At 43.7% G+C, this 16,557-nt stretch overlaps 1 protein-coding gene across 1 annotated transcript in view; it reads right to left on the reverse strand.

Annotated features, from left to right (window-relative positions):
• Positions 1-12,826, reverse strand: part of GPLD1 (glycosylphosphatidylinositol specific phospholipase D1) — a 44,439-nt gene extending 31,613 nt beyond the window's left edge. Inside the window, exons 1-7 of the mRNA XM_090039482.1 lie at positions 12,662-12,826; positions 7,894-7,949; positions 7,096-7,174; positions 5,306-5,403; positions 1,755-1,865; positions 1,446-1,494; positions 299-353 (exon numbers count right to left, since the gene is read on the reverse strand). Of these exons, the coding sequence (XP_089895608.1) occupies positions 299-353; positions 1,446-1,494; positions 1,755-1,865; positions 5,306-5,403; positions 7,096-7,174; positions 7,894-7,949; positions 12,662-12,758 (545 nt within the window). The 5' untranslated portion in view covers positions 12,759-12,826. The remainder of the gene's footprint in view (positions 1-298; positions 354-1,445; positions 1,495-1,754; positions 1,866-5,305; positions 5,404-7,095; positions 7,175-7,893; positions 7,950-12,661) is intronic.
• Positions 12,827-16,557: the final 3,731 nt, after the last annotated feature.

A 16,557-nucleotide genomic window follows, 5' to 3' on the forward strand; every position in this document is an offset into this window, starting at 1 on the left:
GTTTACTATATTACTAAGATAAATAACTTTATCTCTCTACCTCAGTTGCTGATGTATACAATGAGAATACTTCTTCCTTTTCTCCAGTCCTTTACTATGTTTGCCAGGCAGTGACTGCTTCTTACTATGTGCATATCAATCAGCAAAGGCCTGATCTCATTTGGGGCCTCTTGATTATACAATAAAACAATGTGTTATTAGATTAGAACATAGTGAAATCATTATCTAAAGCATGTCATATGTGCACAAAAATAGTATTATTCAAGAAGCTAACACCTACTAAATACATTTATCTTACCAGTCTGCTTCCAGATAACTGAAATCCAGTTCAAACTGGCTCAATACATCTCCTCCTGAGGATAGAGGGAAAAAAAATTGCAGTTTTCCTACTTGATAGCACAAAGACTCCATTTCTTGTAACAAAAACATACATCAACGAGTATTAGCAATATTGCATATAACTACATTGTGTGTTAATACCTCTGAATTGCATTTTAGGTGTCTGAGTGTTTCTCACAGAATATATACTTAGAAGAGAGACGATAATATGCATCCTGAATTTCCAGAACATGATAAAAACATCATGTTATTTAAAGTCAGGGAAGCTACTCAGTCTAACTTTGAAATTCTTCTGTGCCTTTGAATAAGAGTGGTCAAATTCTCTAATATATGTTCTCAGAAGTGCAGACATGATGAAAGGGCAAAGGTAGCTTTATTCACAATCTGGCCAGTCAGAACCTGTTGCCAAAAAGAGCCAAAATACCCAATAGAGGGTGGGTCTACACATGTATTTACGCCAGCTTAAATTTACTGCACAGCAAGTTACTGCACAGTAAGCATGAATAGGCTGGCATGTCAGGCGTTAAAGCGCATTAATACTGTGTGTGTGAACTGACTTGGAACTAAAATTAGTCCCAAGTCAGCACAGACACAGTGTTACTGTGCAGTAAGGTGTCTACACATGTGTTACTGTGCAAGAACTAATTGGGCATTAATTGGGCATGATGCAGGTATTAAATTTATGCTCAAGTCAACATAAGTCACCATATTTACTGCACAGTACAGGTGTGCATGTGTAGATGTGAGCTCACACTGGTCGGTAATTTTGGTTACTGTGCAGTAAATGCGCACATGTAGAAGCACCCAGTGTGAAGAACAAAGACTACCTTAGTTTACAACAACTACACTGCTACCCAGAGACTCTATAGTGCTGCATGGAGCCACTGTTATTAATCCTACTCTCAGCCACCATGTACACAGCTTCTTTCCCAGAGCTTGCAAGACGGGGGCAGGGGCACAGCACAAGATCCATGTGGCTTATTTCTTGCTCCTGGTCATTGTACATAGGGCCAGACTCACCACCCAAAACTGGCCTATGCAATAAATCAGTTATTGCAGAAGGAGAAAGACCTCACTGATTTAGAATCAGAAAATATAAATATTACCAAAATCACCAACTTGATGAGCTTCTGAGTATGAGCCATGAAAATCAATCTGTGGGAAATGGAAAAAAATATTTAATGTATAAAATAAATAAGTCAATTTTGCTCACCCTTCAGTACAAACAGAAAGATAGAAAAAGAGCAATAGTGAAGTAGATAGGCCCAAAATTTGACCAACTATCAGCCTGTAAAATTTAGCATATAAGTAAGTCTTCCAAGGATCAGAGTCCCACTTTTTTTCCCCTTATTTAAAAGGCAAGCTATCAATATCAAGATCTACAGTACGATTGATAAAATGTAATGTACACTTACTGCTCCCATGGTCTGTAGAAATCCTTGATCAATGCCCAAACTATGCCAGTTCACATCTGCCACCATATGGGAGGCAATTCCAAACAAGAAAGCCACCAGTTTCTCCGTAGCCTATACAGCAATAACAATATATAATAACTTCCCATAACTACTATTATAGTTATACTGCATAACTACTATAACTTTGCCATCTTGAAACATTCCATCCATTTTGTGTATTAAGTCTGGATAAAATTCAGCAATCTTTACTCACTAGGAATTCACACCTGCAAACTGTTCTAGATCCTCGATGTAAAAAAATTCTAGAAGGGTGTTTCTACACATGCATATTAATGCTCATGAATAAGCAACAGAGCTTATCACTCTGGAGTTTATTGCTCCTGTGTGCCTGGGACCACAGCACGTTGAGCCGGAGTGGAGTAGTCCTGGTGGGCTGGGGGCCCCAGGGTGCTAGCCCAGGGCTGCTCTTCTCTCTGCAGCATAGGAGCTCAACATGCTGCAGAGGGGCTGGCTGGGGCACAAAGGTGCTTCAGTGAAGGACTAGCCAGCAGGCAGCCCCCACACTGAAGCACTCTCATGCCCCAGCCAGCCCCTCCTGTGTTTACATGTACACTGCTGCAGAGTTTTTATTTCACAGTCAGACAGTATTTGCTGTGAGAGGGATGTCAGAATTTCAAGCAGAACCCTCTTTCCTCTACAGAGTTACCCCAAGCTCAAATTCTGAACTATATACAATTTATTAAGTTATAATATACATAAACATAAAACTAATTATCATATACATATATTTACACAGTGAGCACTAACCAATAACCAAGGTCAAACCCTAAATAACACTATTTACAACATCATAATACAACATTTCAATTAAAAAATATAAGGCGCAAACATGAACAATCTTAATAACATCTATTCCTTAATATAATCCCTGACCCATGGCAAGAGATAGTCCTCCTTCCAATGAAGTCCCTTGGGGGGTGTCCAGGAAGCACCAGGGTCCCTTACACCCCTTAGGGCCTTGACTAGGTGGGGTGGGAGCTGCTCCCCCAGGCCCTTCTCTGGGTTTGCCCACCCCAAATGTCTTTCCCCTGTGGGACTCAGGGGCCCAATGACTCACGCTCCCTCAGGTGGCGGTGGTCAGGGCACAGCTCAACGGGGTCTCCTCTGCTGGAGCGACTCTCCAGGCCTCTCCTGTGCCACTGGGCTCCTTTCCACCCTGTGCCCTACTCTGGACACTGAGGTCTCAGCTCCTCTCAGCTGCTGCACCACTGCTGCTGGCTCCTGGATGCTGGGCCTCATGCTGCAGCACTACCATTTCCCTGTGCCCTGGCTCGGCACTGAGGGCTCTCTTAGCACAAGTTGGGTCTTTCACGCTCTGGTCGGCTGTCCTCACACTGGGTGGCTAACCCAAGCAGCCTCCCTGAGGCTCCCTGGCTCCCAAGACTCAGGCCTGTGTGCTGCTCTGCGCACCGTGGGACCTGGCTGCTTGCCAGGAGATGGAGCCTGAGCCGTCTCACTGCAGACCCAAGGCTTTTGCCCGTGCACTGCCCCGCACACTGTGTGGCCCACTGGCCCTGCCCAGGTTGCAGGTTTGAGCTGCTGCTTGCAGCTCCCAAAGCCTGGGCTCTGTACACCAAACCATACACCATGATGGGCCCAAGCAGTCTCACACAGCTTCTAGGGCTGGGTCTCCATGCACCGTCCCTGGGCACCATCAACAGCCCAAGCAGTTTTACAATGCTCCCAAGGCTGCTCTTCCAGTGGCAGCTTCAAGAGCCTTGGGCCTATTGCCCACTGGGGGAGAGCTCCCCACCTTTTCTTGGCTCCGCTCTTCTCGAGTACCTCACTGCATCTGCCCCTCGTGCTAGGCATGCGGCTCCTTTTATACACTCCAGGGCTCCAGCCCTGAAGTCTTCCAGACCTGACAGTTTGCAGTCTTCAAACAGGTCTGGGGAAGCTCTTCTCCCCATCCCCTCAGGAAAGGGGTGTGACTTTATTTCTCTTGCTGCCTCCTGATTGGTGGATGGGCTCCACCAATCAAAACAGCAGGAACTCCACCCAAGCTCTGAAAGGTGAGCCTGCTACATTAGTTTACTCCAGCCTAATAGGAGTGCATGTGTAGATGCGAGACATTTACTACACAGCTAATTAGTCTACTCCACAGTAAATGTTTCATGTAGACATGCCCAATAAGCAATTAATTATACGCCTAACTTTAAGCACTTCATTAGTTCCAAAGTAATGGGGTTACTTGGCTGAATTTATTGACTTCAATGGGTGTACCCATGTGTTTCAAGTTAATCATGAACTTAAGTGCCTTGCTGGAACAGGGAGAAAATACTCAGTGAACACATCTACATGTGCCATTAATGCACAACAATAAGATCTTATTGCTCTGGAGTTTATTGCTTTCGGGAAGCTCCTGTGTATGCCATTTACACATGCACCCAAGCCACAGCACGTTGAGTGGAGTCAGAGTAGCCCCAGCAGATAGGGGACCTGGGGACTTAACCTGCCAGCCTGAGGCAGCTCTGACTGGGCTCAGTGTGCTGCAAAGGAGCTGGCAGGGGCATGAGGGTGTTTAAGTGTGGAGCTAACCAGCAGGCAGCCCCTGCATTTAAACACCATCATGCCCCAGCCAGCCGGTTCAGCGTCTATACATGCACTGCTGCACACAAAAAAACCCCTACAAGTACTACTCTGCTGCAAAATTTATTTTCCTGTGTGGTGCATGTGTAGATACTGAGATGATTACTGTTGAGCTAATTAGTCAGCTCTAGTAAATGTTGCATGTAGACATGCCCAATAATTCTCAGGATTGAGCCCATCAACCGCTGCTTATGTTAGTAGTCTCATGGACATCAGAGTGGGGTGTACATGTCAATATAACTCAAGGTAAATGTGACAAAAATAAAGAACTGAATAATTTCAGAAGGGTTCAGTAATAAATCAGGAAAAAAATAATATATTCCATGAAGCTATTACTTTTTCCTTTTGAACTTTCATAGAAAATCTTGAGCTAAAAAAATATTTCACTGGGAAGCAATACATTTAATACATCAATTTTAAGATTTTTATTTATTTATTTAACCTCATACATTAAAATATAATGCTTATATATGTATGATAGAAATAATAAATATTTCATTGGAAAAATTAAACTTTTCCCTGGCAAAGAAGACAACTGTTGTCAGATGTCAACAACATATTTTAATAATAAAAAAATCATATCGTTACAAATAACAAAAAGTTCTTTTTCACACAGTATGTAATTAAAGTGTGGAACTGACGGCCACCATTGTAAAAGCTGAGAGTTAAACCAAATTCAAAAAGGGGCTGGAGAAATTCTTGGGGAAAAGGTACATCAGTAGCAATTGTGTGACACAGTATACTGGGCAAGATGGATTTATAATCTGACCCAGTAAATGGCAGTTCTTATTTTCTAATTTTTCTACAGGCAGTTAAGAGTGAAATTTCAGTCACATAATTTGGGGTAAAATATGGCTGGTTGGGGTTAAATGAAGCACATGAAAAAAAAAGATTTTTCCTACCTCTTCCCAAGGATGAGGATAATGCCTTCTAATGTAATGAATGCTGGTATTGAGGAATGGTGTCCAGTGAGTGTCTTCAGATACATGATGAAATATTCCTACAACAGAATGATATATACATTACTTTATTTGATTTCCTCTGTATGGAAAAAATGGATGTCTCTTCTACTGCACATTAAAAGAAAGCAATGGTTTGCAGCGTTTTAGGCAATGCAATTGTCAAAAGAGATAAAAGATTTACATGTCATTTTATGGACTGAAACACCTGGGAGCATCATGCTACATCCTTTTCTCCATGCTTGTGGGTCAGTGAGGTAGATACAGCAATGCTGCACTCTATGTGGAGAATTTTAACAGAGATGAGAGAGAGGCTGGTGAACAAATGTATATATCAGATTGCATGGCAGTGCAAACTGATGGGTGATGCAGGCATATCAGAATCCCCTGCTTCAGGGCATGCACCAATTTCCACAACAGCCATGAAGGAAATTTCTTTTTCATCCTTTTAATGATAAGGTTCATTATATTTTTGCAAAGGGGAGAATAATTTTGCCTCTGGAAAATCTATTATTGGTCTCACTTGAATTGAGCAGAAATTTAGTCTGGTCTGATGTTCATGTAGGAGAGGATATCCTATGTACCTACTTAATGGTCAAGGGGGTTGGGGATTAATATTACAGTGCCAAGTATAACAAGTTGCTTTTGTTTGGGAGGAAAAAGGTAACAGATAGTTTTTAGGAACTGCAAAGGAATTAGATGAAAAGTTGTTTAAGGTTTGTGAAATACAGGTTCTATCAAAGATGGCAAGGTCTTCTGGAAGATTTTATTGCCCCTGAGCCTCTTTTCATATTTAATACCAAATTAATTGGAAGGTTGGAAAGGCTCTGAAAGCAAATAGAGCTGATTTTGTGATATGGACCTGTATTCCTCAAGAAGAAGATTGACACTCAAATTCATTTCATGTGGGCCACTGAACAGCCATCTCTACTTTTCCCAGAGCCTGAAAAAGGGACTTTGATCCTGAAAGCTTGCAGAAAAGGACAATCTTCTTGTGATTTCCCGGTTGGTCTCATAAAAGGCATCATTTTGGAACCAAAAGTTCTAGTTTTTTTGTATATCAGAGAGCAATAACTTTTAGTTCCTGGCAAATTGGGCTAGCTACAAGGCAGCTGTTTAGAGATAAAAGGCTCCATGTCTTGGACCAGTCTCCCAGCCCATTTACTCCATTATATTTTGCACTTTTAAAAGAATTACATTAAAAGTCAGCCAGCCTTTTTAGACTACATTGTTTTGTTTAATATTCTTCTATATACCCCACAACTAATTAGATAAGAATATCACTTCCCAATTAAAGAGGTTAGCTCTAGCCTTTTTTTCTGACTTCTTAAAATCATTCTTTGTTCTCAATTTCTTCTCAGATCAGTATGCAATTTAATTTAATCAAACAGAATGTATTAGAGTAAATACTATAAAACAGAAAATAACCTTTCTATAAGTTTTTTAACCTTCCTATACATTTTTTTATTGCTATAAAATTCTACAAGAAGATAAATATAGCTAGATAGATAGATATAGAATGAATGTGACAATCTCTATTAAATTATATGGGCTTTTCAGTGCTGTCTATAGAACTGTTACCTTATCTCCACAGAGATCCATCTAGACCTTATATAAGTCCATCTATGCAAATAGCTTAGGTGACCTTATCTCCATTAGATTTTATGTTTAAAATAGCCCATAAGGGAAAGATTATATTATTGCAACATTGAATGTATAAATTCTCTTCTTACCATTCTTGCAAATACCAGGATAAAAAGCATCAGGATAAACACTCCCAGCCTGAAATGCATCTTGGTGTTTTAGTAACAACTGAAAAGGGAAGAGGGAAGAAATAGGAAATCAGAATCTTTTATTACAACAGAAAAAAGAAAAGCAGATTATTGTCAGTATCTAAGCTGCAGAGTCAAACACAACTCTTCAACACTGTCAGCAGGATAGTGCCAAGCTACATTTGATTATCAAATATATTACTTCAATTTCTGTCCTCATTTGGCAGGCCTAGAAAAGAATCTAAGCTAACTGGTTTATACTGTAATATGTATTTCCTATTATACCAAAAAAACTTTTGTAAAGACTCTTAAGTCTTACTTCTGAGAAAAGATCACACAATATAAACCAGGGGTTGACAGCTCCCAGCATGGGTGCCAGTGTGGTACATGAAGGCATTTTGCTTTGCACATAACCCTCAGGGTGGACGGCGGGGAAGGGGCAAGACTGCCCCTCATGGTTCCCCCGCCATCCACTCCGAGGCACACCAACATCTTACAAGTCAAGGTTGCGGATGTTCGTGGCACTCCGCCCAAAAACGTTACTGACCCCTGATACAAACAGTCCTATAGTATTCTTATTTCAATGAAGGATGCAAATAGCACTTTAAATATTGAAAGGATCTTGAAGCACCCCCAGGTATTGTGACAGCCTGCTTGTGAGTCACTGGTCCAGGTGCCACATTAAGACAAATAATATTAAATGCAAGGACAGCACAGGAAATGGGTAAAACACATGCAGAGTGAATTAAATGTTCCTACCTGTCTATAATTCACATTCCTTTCATGTTTGTTGAAAAATTCCAAAGCTCTATGTGCTGAAAAATAACAAGTACTACATTACTAGCTTACAAGTATTGTCACTGGTCCTACTGTTAGTTAAAATAATATTTCACTGTCACACCTAATATAAATAATGTTGAAATGCAGATGGTTGCTTCTCTCAGCATTTCCCATGTGGTTAAGGATGTGCTCCCTCCCCACACAAACTAGAGAGGACCCTGATATAAGAAATGCAAATATGTTACTATTTTGATGCATAAAGACACAAACTGAGATCTTTCCATTCTCCTTCACTCCTCACTTTTCAGGCTAAATGGCGTAACAAGAGAGTCTAACAGTACTGCAGAGTCTCCCCATGGCTGCTACAGACTTTAGCAATTAAGGAACAGAATGATGATTATGCATAGCCCCCGTAAGGTAAGTACAATAAAATATTCAGTACCACTGGAGGGGCACACATTCAATTTTAATTAAAGATGTAACACTCCAGGTTTCCTTATTGCCCTGTATATTGAATGAGTCATCACTTTGATCACTTGATTAAGAATTATAGTTTCATAGTGTCATAGTTTCTAGGGTTGGAAGGGACCTGAGTAGATCATCTAGTCCGACCCCCTGCCATGGCAGGAAAGAGTACTGGGGTCAAATGACCCCAGCAAGATGTTCATCTAACCTCCTCTTAAACACCCCCAGGATAGAAGCCTGCACCACTTCTTGGAAGTTGGTTCCAGACCCTAGCCACCCTGACCGTGAAGTAGCGCCTCCTGATATCTAACCTAAACCTACCCTCTGCCACCTTGTGACCGTTATTCCTGGTCACTCCTGGCGGTGCTCGGGGGAACAGTGACTCCCCCAATGCCTGCTGATCCCCCCGACTAGTTTATAACAGGCCACAAGATCCCCCCTCAGCCTTCTCTTTTGGAGGCTGAACAGGTTCAGGTCCCGCAGCCTGTCCTCATAGGGCCTGCCCTGCTGCCCCCTGATCATACGAGTGGCCCTCCTCTGGACCCTCTCCATGCTGTCCACATCCCTCTTGAAGTGCGCCCAGAACTGGACATAGTACTCCAGCTGCGGTCTGACCAGTGCCGCATAGAGAGGAGGATCACCTCCTTGGACCTGCTCGAGATGCATCTGTGGATGCATGCCAAGGTGCGGCTGGCCTTCCTAACTGCCTCTCCACACTGCCGGCCCATGTTCATCCTGGAGTCAATGATGACCCCCAGATCCTTTTCTGCCTCCGTGCTGACAAGAGGGGAATTCCCTAACCTGTAGGTATGGTGCTGGTTGTTCCCCCCCAGGTGCATCACCTTGCACTTGTCTGTGTTGAAACCCATCCTATTCTTGTCCACCCACCCTTGTAACCTGTCTAGGTCTGATTGTAGCCTGTTGCATCCTTCCAGTGTGCCCACGTACCCCCACATCTTAGTGTCATCAGCAAATTTGAACAGGGTGCTTTTTACCCCCTCATCCAAATCACTGATGAAGATGTTGAACAGTGCGGGCGCAAGGACTGAGCCCTGCGGAACCCCACTGCCCACATCCCTCCAGGTTGAGAAGGACCCATCCACTACCACCCTCTGGGTGCGGCTCTCCAGCCAGTTGGCGACCCATTTGACTGTGTGGGTGTCTACACCACAGCCCCCCAGTTTCTTAATGAGAACGGGGTGAGAGACAGTGTCGAAAGCCTTCCGGAAGTCCAGGAAGACTATATCCACTGCTACCCCTGCATCTAATGATCTGGTGATCTGATCGTAAAAGGCCACCAGGTTGGTCTGACAGGACCTGCCACTGATGAACCCATGTTGGTTGCCCCTAAGCATGTAGTCCCCTGCTGGCCCCTCCTGGATGTGTGCCAGCATAATTTTCTTGAATAGCTTGCCTAGGATCGAGGTAAGACTAACCGGCCTATAGTTTCCCGGGTCCTCCTTCCTGCCTTTTTTGAAGATGGGGACCACGCTGGCCCTCTTCCAGTCCTCTGGTACCTCACCAGAGCACCACGAGTGCTCATAAAGCCGTGCCAGGGGACTTGCAATGACCTCAGCCAGTTCCTTTAGAACTCTAGGGTGGAGATCATCCGGGCCGGCTGACTTGAATACGTCCAACTGCTCCAGAAGCTCCCTAACTAAATCCTCGCTAACCTGTGGCCCAGGTGTGCCTCCCCCGGGGCCTGAGGAAGGCAGGGAGGTGGCTGTTCTGGTCCCTACTTAGGAAGATGGAGGCAAAGAAATCGTTGAACATGTTAGCTTTGCCGTCTGGTGTGACGACCAAGTTTCCCATGGCATCCTGCAAGGGCCCCACATTACCCGGGACCTTCTTTTTACCCGCTACGTATTTAAAAAAGGACTTCTTATTGTCCTTAATCTGGGAAGCTAGCCCCAGTTTCATCTCTGCCTTGGCCTTCCTAACTACCCCCCTACATCTCCGAGCAACTACAGAATAGTCCTCCCTGGTGATGACCCCTTCTTTCCATTGGGTATAAGCCTCCTTTTTAGCAAGAAGACATTCCCGGATGCTTTTGGTGAGCTACGGAGGCTTGTGTGCTCTCCTGCTCCCTTTGATCCTCGTTGGGATTACCTTCCTTTGGGCTTGGAGGATCGTCTCCTTAAGGAGCAACCACTCTCCTTGGACACCTGGCTCCCCTCCCCTCTTACTTATTAACTACTTGATTAATTTTTGCCAAATGTTAAAGACAATAAAAATCTGAAATCAGCAAAGTAAATACAGTGTTTACTTACTGATGAGGTAGATAATCACATTTCCAAAGTTATGTTTACTAACTAACCTTCAAACTACAGAATAAAATAAGCAGAGTCATCATTTTTCTTTAACTAAATCTTGTTCAGAGTTTTTATCGTATTAAAACAAGTTTAATGTAGTCAAGGCCTTGGGACCAGTCTTTAAATAAAAGGGCTGAATATTTTCTCTGTAAAATGGTTGGGTTTGCATTACAATTTACAATCACACCAAAGACAGCCAGTATATCTTGGACTATTAAAAAAACTATATAATGTTTATCTCTACATGTAAAGTAATCTAGAAAGAAGTAAATGAATGTATAAAAGAGCACTCAGTCGGGAATAAGAGCATCCACTTTGAACATACGCTCTGTTCCAGAGTAATTTTCACATGTAGACAAGCTCTTTACTAAGCACAAGAGATGCTTTAGAAACTTTACTACAAAGGAACAGACAAGATGACAGAGACCTTCCACTTCTAAAATCTATATTTAATACATGGAAGAAATACAGATTCCAGTAGCAGATTACATAGACTGGCAATTTATTTCCTCTATTCTCCCCAGTTAATGGAGTGCAATGTCAGAGCAGTTAAGGTATCTTACAAGTGCCAGATATCCAAGTTCAAGTCCAGCTAGGGTCTCATGCCAAAGGCTGCCTGCAGTTGACCAGTACCTATAGGCATTGACTTTTTTTTTTGCTGTTGCGTGCTTTTTTTTTGCCTTCCTGGGCCGAGTCCCATGTATGTGCAGAAGAGGCAGAGCATTACTTCAAGCCAGCTTGCCCAATGTGGCTTGTAGTGCTGAACACCTGCTTTTTTTTTTCAGTGGCTGCTTGAGCCCTGGAGCACCCTGGAGTTGGTGCCTACACCAGTACCTGATCATGGGTAGTTGGTCATTTAGGTTAAGAAGTCAAGACCAGCCGAAAGTGGTGCTAACGACATCACTTCTTTGTACAGAGACTGTTTACCTTAACTACAGTAACCCTAACCAGTCTTTAGGCTTGGGTAAACCTTTGACTTTACTGGGTTCTCCCCAGTTATTCATATATACCACAAATTTGCAAGCTATTTGCATAAGTGGACTTATGCAGTTGTACAGAGGCCCTTTGTCTACAGTGGAGCGCCATACAAATGTAAGGATAAATATTCTGCAGCATTCACTTAAAATATGCCCTTTCAATGATCATATCTGCTAGTAAACTCAGTTGCTAGAATATCTGCAGAAAGCAGATACAAAAAAACCCAAATGTTTAAAAGTTTGAATAAAAATAATCATTGAAAAAAATATTTGCCCAGACCTCTCCCTAATTCTGTTATGTTGTTCAGAATTAACTAAACTGATTCTTACCAACCACAAATACATGTAGAACAAAGACTTCAGCATTTTACTACTAATGCTTTGAAAATGTACCGTTCTAAAACCTGATGGGAATGGAGAGAACCGAGATAATGAAGATGTGTGGCAAAACAGAATGGTCAGAAATAACATGTAACTGTTTAAGTCATTCCCTAGAAGATATAAATTTAATTTAATTTAAATAGCTCGTATTCAGTGGGTGAAGATAAGCATGTAGCTTATTCACAGAATCATCAGATTGGAAGGGACCTAACTGGTCATCTAGTCTAATCCCCAATTCTTCCCTTCATTCTTCAAGCTATACCATATTTTACAGCATCCTTAAGCACAGACACAAGCATTCAGATTGCAGGGTGATGGAATTCTCATTTGGGAAGGTGAGTAAAAAAGTCACTTGAATTTAAGGACTGCACTCATTAAAACAACACCCTATCCTAGCTTCTGCACAAAAACAGGAAAAAACTGGAGTTACAGTCCAAACTTCAGCTCAAAGAACAGATATATGCACAGCCATTCATGTTCAGCCTAAGACAGGTGGAATTTGCATTACTTTAACACTTTACTTTCCAAAGATCTAAGTTTCCACACACTCATACATTCAGTACTCTCTGCAAGCAATTAAAAATGTCATGCTAAATACTACAAGGATCTTACCTATTTCAATATGTGTTGAAATGCCGCACAGCATGCATCTTTGGCACAAACTGACGAACATGATTAGCAAAACAGACCAAATCCTGAAATCATCCATGTTGCCGCTCTGCTGGTTTATAAATTGTGGTTTTGAAAACACTTGGGAAGCTGCGCTGTGACCTTTGAAATGTAGGTTACCGTACATTTCTCTTCTTTCAAATGTGTCACTGACATGGAGGATAAACTGTCATGCTATCTGAGATGCTGTTGGTTTACAATTCACTGTTAGCCATTGTTTATCTTGCATCTCAGTGCATGTATCTTATGACCAGAGACAAAAGAAATCTATCCTATTTGAGTCTATTTTTTTCTCCTGGAATTTCTGGCATTTCAGAAGCTTGGGGAGGGTGATGTATATTACTAGAGCCTCTGCATTTCTATATTTTACATGGATACCACTGGCAGGCAATAAGGGTAATTAGAAATGTCTTTAGCACGTATACAGCTGCTGTGCACAGCTACACTTAATTTTACAGAAGGCAAAAAAAACCCTTACAAACCAGTGTTCCCTTACTGAATGGGAAGGGAAATCTAATAATGGATGGTACAGAAAAGGCTGAATTATATAATGCCTTTTTTCCTTTGGTCGTCACAAAAAACATCAGCTATCAGGTGACACACACAACTGGCAGCAACAACAGCGGAAGGGATAATAGTTTTAAGTAGAAAGAGAAGAGGTTAGAACAGTGTTTCTCAACCAGGGCACTGCAGGAGCCTTCTCTAAGAAAGCTGAGAACCACCAGTTAGAGATTATTTAGAGAAGCTGGATGTTTTTAAGTCCACAGGACGAGACAAGATTTATTCTAGTATACTCAAGGCATTGGCTGAGGTGATTGCAAAGCCATACTATTTTGGAAAACTTGTGGACATTGGGCAAGATTCTAGACAACTCAAAAACGGTCAAATATTAAGAAAAATGGGAAAAAGAAGATTTGAGAAATCAGAAACGGATCAATTTAACCTTAATAACCAGAAAGATAATGAAGCATGTCATCCACAAAGGGGAGGCAATTTCCTGCAACACCACCTTCCAGAATTTCCTGAATTCCAATAAACTTTATTTTGGTGCCTATGTGGAATTCAGAGCAGAATTATGGCCCAAAGATATCATAAACTGTATAGGTCTTACAGCTGATGGAGTCCCATCTACAAACTTGTAGCAAAATGAAGAAAATTCAGATCCTGAAGACCCTTCACTTTATGGGCGTGTCTACACAAGACATTTACTGTGTAAATGTCTGCTTATAAATTAGCTGCTTAGTAAATGTCTCCGCATCTACCTGTGCACCCCTATTAGGCTGGAGTAAACTAATTTACTCCACAGCAGCAGTCTTTATGTATAAATACTCTCTTGCTGTGGAGTAAAAAACTCTGCAGTAGCACATGTGTAGACTCTGCCTGACTGGCTGGGGCTCAAGGGTGCTTCAATACGGAGGCTGCCTACTGGCTAGCCCCATGCTGAAGCTCCCTCATACCCACAGGTGACATGTAAGGGAGGACGGGGGGGGGCACATGCCCCCCCTGAAATTGGCCCTAGCTGGCTGAGGAGTAGGGGGTGATGGCTGGTGTCCCCCTTGAGATTGTAGGGGCGCCGAGAGAAGCACCAGTGACGGTGATCGACCACTGGAGGACCCCCCGCAGTCAGTGATTGGCCACTAGTGCCCCCCCCAGGATCAGGAGGCACCAGTCGCCCATGCTCGTACTGTAGCTTCTGCAGTGCATTGAGCTGGGAGGACCAGCTCTGGACTGGCAGACTGGCTCCTGGGGCCCCCTGCCAGCCAGGGCTGCTCCACCTGGGCTCCATGTGCTGCACCTAAATAAACTGTGGAGCTTATTGCTCCAGAATTAATTGCTCCCAGGCATACTTCCAATGGTATGTGCACAAGCAATTAACTCCTGAGTAATAAGCTCTGCAGTTTATTCAAGGACCATTATTGCATGTGTAGATGTGCCCAGTGGTTACTGTACTTTGTGGTATTCCATGCAATAGTGTAGGAGAACACCTCACGCAACCCTAACTGGGTAGGTCAGTCCCAAATGGGAACATCAAGTCTTAGTTCCGGGCTGCATGACTCCAGGACAGCATTTGTCCTGGATTCCCAGTATTGTGCAGGAATCCAGGTTTTATGTTCAGTATGGAAAAACGTGGAAAATGGTGGCTTTCCCCTTGCTGGCTGGCAGAGGTCCAGTCTGCAAGGGACTGCTTGGCACTGGGAAGAGCAGGATGCAGGGTGCACCATGTGTATATGTGTGTGTGTACACATGCATGTGGCCAGAAATACAGCTCCAGGTAGCAATGAAGAGCAGCTCCCCCAGCTGCCTGAAGGTAAATCTATGGGGGAGAGAAGTGGGGTGGAGGCAGCCGATTAAGTGACCACCCGTCCCTAATTGGGCAGGTCAGTCCCAGAATGGGAACATCAAGTCCCAGTCTGAGGCTGCATGACTCTGGGACAGCATTTGTCCTGGATTCGCAGTATCGTGCAGGGATCCGGGTTTTCCATTCACTGCAGAAAACCACAGGAAATGGGTTTCCCTTTGCATGCTGGCAGCATTCCAGGCTGCAAGGGCGCAGGAGGCAGGGGGCGTACTACATGCATGTGGCGGGGGGTTACAACTAGGCAGCATGGAGAGCAGCTCCCTGCAGGTAAGTCTATGGAGGGGAGGGAGTAAGGGGGAGAAGGGAGTGGCAGATTGAGGCCTCCATGCTGAGGGAGGGAGTGGGGGGAGGGCAAGAGGTTAGGTAGCCCCAAGCCCACAGCGGGCAGCCCACATCCTCTCCTGCCGCCATGGGCTCCACTCAGCTCTGGTCTGGCTGCACTATTGCAGAGGGACAGGGAAGGCAAGTGTGTATCCCACCTTTCCATTTTGCCTCATATTAATTAAGCCCAGCACTTTGGCATGACCAGGGGGCAGGAGGAAGGGATGTTGAGGGCAGGGGCTTGGTATGACCCTTCCAAGTAGGATCCATGTTGCACTAGCAAACTCAAAGGAATCTAAAAGGGAAACACTGCTTAGCAAGCGCAGCATTCCCAACTCTCCCAGGCTAAAAAAACAGATGAATTTATACTGGGCTTTGACTTGCATCAAACTAGGTTGGATACAGTCATTTACACATGCAGCTGGAATAGCAATTCACTCAAATTTTAGTCCCACTTGTCCTGAGGATGGAGGGAGGGTGGGGATGGCAGACAGAGGCAGGCAGTGACGATGCATAGGGGATGTACAGGGGGTGCAAGTGCCGGCCGGGGAGTGGAGTCCTGTGGCGCTCCCAGAAGTGGCTGCAGCAGTTGGCTGCAGCAATCAGCTGTCTTGTGATCAGCCACAGAGGACCCCCGCCTCCAGTTGGCAGGATTGGCCAAGGGGGGGGCCCTCCCCTGGTCACTGATTGTTTGCTGGGGGGGGCACATGCCCCCCTGACTAAGGTGACACCAGTTGCCCATAGGGGCAGGAGTGTTATCTCAGTACTTCATGGGCTAGAGACAGACAACTGGTTTGATTTGGATTTGAGTGTCTGGTCAAGCATTCGTTTGGATAATTCATAAGCACTTTACGTAGGACAAGGGCCTAAAATAAAACACTCAAACTGGAATCAAGCTGGTTGTCTGTTTTTAGCCTGACAACATTTTGCCTGAGAACAACCGGAGCTGCTTCGAGGGAACTGCCATTTAAACCTTGCATGTAAACGACTGTCCCGCACTACCACCGACGAAGTCAAATCTCGGACTAGTTCGCCCTGGATTAAATGGTAGTTTAAAAGTACTTTTGGTTAGATTATAGAGGTGAGGTTATGGATTTGTACAGGATGATTTGGATAGGGATGATCCTGCCTCAGGCAGGGGACTGGACTAGATGCCCTC

Source organism: Crocodylus siamensis, chromosome 3, assembly GCF_052110815.1.
Source record: "Crocodylus siamensis isolate JL-2025a chromosome 3, ASM5211081v1, whole genome shotgun sequence".
NCBI lineage: Eukaryota > Metazoa > Chordata > Crocodylia > Crocodylidae > Crocodylus > Crocodylus siamensis.